This window comes from Typha latifolia, chromosome 6 (assembly GCF_019914945.1).
Source record: "Typha latifolia isolate L0001 chromosome 6, TyphaL0001v2, whole genome shotgun sequence".
NCBI classification, from domain to species: domain Eukaryota; kingdom Viridiplantae; phylum Streptophyta; class Magnoliopsida; order Poales; family Typhaceae; genus Typha; species Typha latifolia.
Window position 1 is genome coordinate 1,612,398 of NC_133091.1, and position 5,248 is coordinate 1,617,645.

A 5,248-nucleotide genomic window follows, 5' to 3' on the forward strand; every position below is an offset into this window, starting at 1 on the left:
GTTTCTCTGCTCTTGCTAAACCTGGAGTTTGATGTTTTACTCCTCATCAAATGCATTTTGCAAATACATTTTATGGCGTTCAAATACTAGCAATCCTCTTGATATCAACCTCCCATCCAAAATCGTTTTATATCTGCTAACAAAGTTAAGAAGCCAACTGGCGTGATGCACCTTTTCATCCTTAATCTTTAATTTCTGGGGCTTTCGAGTCCTTATCGTTAGACCACGCACGCCAGTTAAAGCTCTGCACCATACTCCACCGAGACCCATGATGAGGTCATGGACGAGAAGCCGTCCATTCTTTCTCCTGTAACCTGTGAACTAATGGCTACTCCGTGTTTTGTCCTGCAATATCAAATGCAATATAGACATTGAAATCCAGATGGTGGTTACTTGTAACTGTGCGACAGAAAGAAATCAGCGTGGACGTAGCAAGCAAGCTCGACCTGGTATAATCCAAAGCTACACTTTTATGACAGTTGGGTATATTTGATGTAAACTACCAGCACACCAAACAGTCGAGGAGTCAGATTAGAGGCAAACTTAGGATGTTATTAGGCTGCTATTTATTTCAGATCTGACTTGGGAGGGCAGAAAGATGCTGTAATTTCCTAGTAAAATTGCAAGAACTAGAACTGTAACTTGTCAAGGCTATCAAAGTAGGGGTGTTCCATTGCTGCTTTATCTGATATTCTGTCAGCTGGGTCGAGCTGAAGCATTTTCTGCAGGACAAAACAAATTGCCAGGTCTATAAAGAGTGTCAATTTACAACATTTTCATTAACAAGATAGGTTGAAGCCTTCTATTTTCCTCAATATTCTTGCTGGCAGGAACCGGCACGTTCTAAAGATTCATGTACTGAGCTTAAATTTTAGAAATAGTTATCATTCCGAAAAGGTCATACAAGGGTCTTCGCAGTATGTTATGCCTACTCTAGTGATGTCTTTTGGATCAATAATCCAATGTAGAGTGAGGAACAAGTCTGAAAAATTGGTAAAAGATGTAGGTACTTAATGAGTCAATAATCAATCTGATAAATTATACACATGTGCAGTCCTTGAGAAATATATTTAGATACTACTATATTCGCTCTAGATGCAACATAAGGTTGCATCAAGATGAGCAAGGAGTAAATGTACATAGAATACCAAACATGCATCCAACTAACCACATGTCAGAGTTCAATAGAACTTTAAGAGTTGTATACTGAAGTGTGACTATCTAGGACAGAAATAAACTCTCTTAGACCCCATACCATAGATTCATCCTAAAAAAGAGGAACAAAGATTTTGCATATAAAATCAAATAAAATGCTTATATTAAGAAGCTTATAAAAAAATAACAACCGAAGACCTTATGATTATAGCTTTTGAGAGGTATAGCGAAAACTCTTCTTCTATGCCCTAGATCTGCAATTTTCATCCTACCTTTCTCTTTATCAACTAAGAGATGAGACTTTAAATAGCTGAAAGTATTATAAATTTGATATAAAACTTGTTAAATTTTTAATGTTAGCAAATATATATAAAATATTATAAGTGTTGGTAGGAATTTTGCTTGAGGATTTTCAAATTTTGAAATAAATAAATTATGTCGTTTAAAATACGTTTGAATACACACTCTATAAGTTGTTCAAAGTCATAAAGTCTTAGTTTCATTGTTTCAAGTTAGGATTAATTGGTATTTAAAATGTCAAAAAATAAAAATAAATAAAACGTTTCCAAAGTGCACCAAATACCCATATATCGTTCGACTAAATTCATCGAAAACTAAAAATATAATTTTATTCACGAAGCTAACAAAAGATTTCTGGTCATAACAAATAACCATAAATACAATTTCCCAGAGTCTCGTCGTTCTCTCCATCATGATTTGGAACACATTTCAACAACAAGGGCAACAATGAGTAGTACTTGCTGCTAAGTATATAGAGAGTCGGTACCAATCATCAAGACTTGGAAAGAGAAACAGAGCTCTCAAATGCAGATCCCATATGGCTTATGACGAACCCGTAAATCTTGCGTTTCAACTGCTCGATCTTCTCTTTCGTCGTCTCCTCTTCTGGCAACCTCCCTACCCCATCCAACCAGTCATTGATCCTCTTCAGCTGCGAAAGGACTGCCGCCACCTTGCCATTGTCATTGCATGAAGCTTCTCTACCGCTTGCGCTCTCTCCGAACATGCGAAAACCCATGACAAGTGCTTCTTCTACAAACTTCAAAAACCATATCTGCATCTCATGTCGTAGAGCCCTGGCAAGATCCAGTGTTTCACTCACGCCGTGTCCTTTGTTCCATGTGTTTGTTATAAGGCTAGGTGAGACCTTGGAGTGGTTCTTCGCAGGTGTTCCAAAAGATTGCCTCTTTGCTACGCTTTTCCTTGGTGGATCAACAGGGGCAATTGCCTGCTTGTCGGTAACCTTTTGCTTGTGAAGGAATTCGGAACTATTGTTCAGTAGCTGGAGGACTTCAAGATCTGTGGCTAATGCAGCCTCGACCCAGACAGAGGCGGATGTAGTCAAGGATGTGATTGTGGTGGCCTCACTGGGAGAGTTGGTATTGCGGTTAGCGATCAGAGATTCAGCAACTGTGTTGTGTTTTAAGACATCGTTGTAGATGGATAGGAAACGGTCGATCGTTGGGAGTGGATTGACAGCCTTTGATGATGAACAGAGATCAGAAAACAAGCTGCAAATTAGAACAAAAGATGCAATCAGACAACAAAATATGTAGAGATATGTTGAAGTTCGGATAGCATCGGAAGGGGGAAAAAGGACTAATTACCTTAGATTCCTAATAACAGACTCAGTGATCAGTGCCTCTTCCAATGCCTCAGCTGCAGCTATTGATGCAATATCTCTCCTTTGAAGAGCATCCTGCATTTCACTCAGAATGAGCCATAAGATAAAAGAAACTAATCTTGAAAAAGCACATAAGAATAGACTTTAAATTCTTCTAATTTATAATGAAATGAAGCATGACTACCTTTCCAAGCTTCGCAAGGTTGTCAGAAACAGAATCTAATGGAACGCTGCCGTCAGTCCATTTTCGGTCATGAACTGTAATCTTTGTTGGAGTCAAGTTGGGCTTCTCCGAAGAGATGGATTCAATCTTCTTACTTTGTTTTGGCTTCTCATTACTGGATGCTTCCTCAGTATTTGACTGCTCCCGAGCAGCATCACTTAGTCTCCCTGATATTGCCACCTTAAAGCCAAAAGAGAAACATCAGGCATTTAGTCAACATGCTCAAGCAAAAGCAAAAAATGAGGCCAGATCAGACACAAATTATTAGCAGTAAACAGCGCAATAGTCAAAATGTAATTGAGTAAAATCAATCTTAATTCAACCAGGGAAATGAAGCACTCGTTTTCCTCTGGTAGACTAATGCGAACAAGAGATTCTTCAGGTGCACTTTACATTTCAGTCATTAGTTTTAAGCACAAAATTCTAGGTGATTCAACTGCAATATTTTCTTAGAACTGCAAAAACTTACAGACAAGTGTACCAATATTCAATTAGTAAAACAGAAAACAGTTCAAGTTTTTGACTTATTTCAAAATGGTTATTACAAGTAATTAAGTAAATATTCAATAATTCTACAACGGTATATGAATGATCTGACGCAATTCAGTATTCCAGGAACTTGAACAGCAGTAATTGATAGACCTAAGTTATGTATCCTAATTCAATCTCCCTAGAGCTCTTCCAAACGACAGCATACTAGTTATTCAGTTCAGTTGCCTTTATTTGATTCAGTTTCTTAGGAAAGAAAATTAATAAAATTTTAGACGTTGTGTAAGAACAAAATTTAATACAAGAGTTTTTTTTTTTTTTTTTTTTTGTCCTATGCATCCCAAGTCAACATGCACTACCTGGGTTTTCAAAATAGCTTCCTTGTTCAATTTGCTCTTTGCTCCTCCCTTCTCCTTCAATTCCAAAGAAAGCACTGAACTCATGGATGAATCGTCCCAGCTCTTTCTAACAGACTTTGCCGATCCCATGAGCGCGTCCGACACCCTAGAGATTCCGGCGACCACCAGCCCGACCTTCTTCTTGCCCCCAACAACCCCCTCCCCTGTTGCGGGGGACACCTTCAACCCAACCGACAGCCTCCTCCCAGGCGACATTGACCCCCGCCTTCCCATCGGCGATGCTGCTGCCTTCCGTCCAACTGGCGACGGCTGGCGGTACCTCGATGGCACCACGATCGCGGGCTCCTTAGCTGATCTCCTATTCTCATCCTTTGCGGCGACGAGACTTGGGACAACACACTTGGACGGCACGGGTGATGATGACCTCGATCCGGCCCTCGTGGCTCCCACTGTGGGGGATGGGTCCCGGGATTCTGCACTGGTCTTCCTCGAGGCCAATTTCCCCGCAGAAGGGGAGGAAAATCTCCGCTTCATGGTAGGCAATTCACCCGAGTTCTTGATGACGACGTTCTCCTTTGGGGCAAAGACTGTTCTTTTTTCGTCCACCGGAGAGGAATTGGGCTTTTTCGAGGAAATTAAAGGTGGGCCCGTGTCTCCAGGGGGCGCGGGCTGGATGACGAAGCCACGGTGGGATGGGGAGGTCCGGGCGACAAGTGGCTCGGGGTTCCCAACAAAGGGTTGGGGGCGACCGCCGGGGCCGGCGACGGGGCGGAGACCGGAGGCGAGGGGAAGGGGATGCGCGAAGTGGAGGCGATCGACGTGGACGAGCTGACCCAGCTGCGGGCGAGTGGAGAGGACGGCGTCAGCGTCGCGGTCGGATAGGGAGACGAAGGTGGAGTGGAGGGAGTCAGAGAGCTGGAGGAAGAAACCATGGGAAGGCCAGAGGGAGTCGGCAGTGGAGGCGGTTAGGGCCGGGACGATGCCGATTACCTGGAGCACGGCAGAGCGGTGCTCGCCGGCTACCTTGGGATCGGAGGGGGAGTTCATAGACTGGAGGAGCTTGAGGAGGACGCCCGGCGTGAGGGAAGCCATGGATAGGGAGTGAGAATAGCAGAGCAGAGAAGAAGTGAGAGGAAGAAGGTAGGGGGGCGAGAGGAACGAATCAAAGAAGAAGCTTTTGATGTCAGATTGCGGAGAAGTGAGAGCCGTTAGGTTAACGTTAGAAGTTGGTGATTTTCAAATTTCAAATGCCGCGCCTCGAGGGTAATTTGGGTAATATGATGAGATCTCCCTAAATGTAGAGTGGTGCGTTGAATGTTGGGGTCTTGGGGATGGGGAAGATTTAAGGCGGGTAGGACCGGTCGTGGTACTCGTACC

General features: G+C 43.0%; 1 protein-coding gene across 1 annotated transcript; it reads right to left on the reverse strand.

Annotated features, from left to right (window-relative positions):
• Positions 1–1,748: 1,748 nt before the first annotated feature.
• On the reverse strand, positions 1,749–5,081 carry LOC140790158 (uncharacterized). Its single transcript, XM_073140107.1, has 4 exons — positions 3,872–5,081; positions 2,985–3,203; positions 2,784–2,875; positions 1,749–2,687 (listed from the first exon to the last, which is right to left on the reverse strand). Exons 1-4 carry the CDS (start codon positions 4,961–4,963, stop codon positions 1,949–1,951), a joined length of 2,142 nt encoding a protein of 713 aa, XP_072996208.1. The 5' UTR covers positions 4,964–5,081; the 3' UTR covers positions 1,749–1,948.
• Between the last annotated feature and the right edge of the window lie 167 nt (positions 5,082–5,248).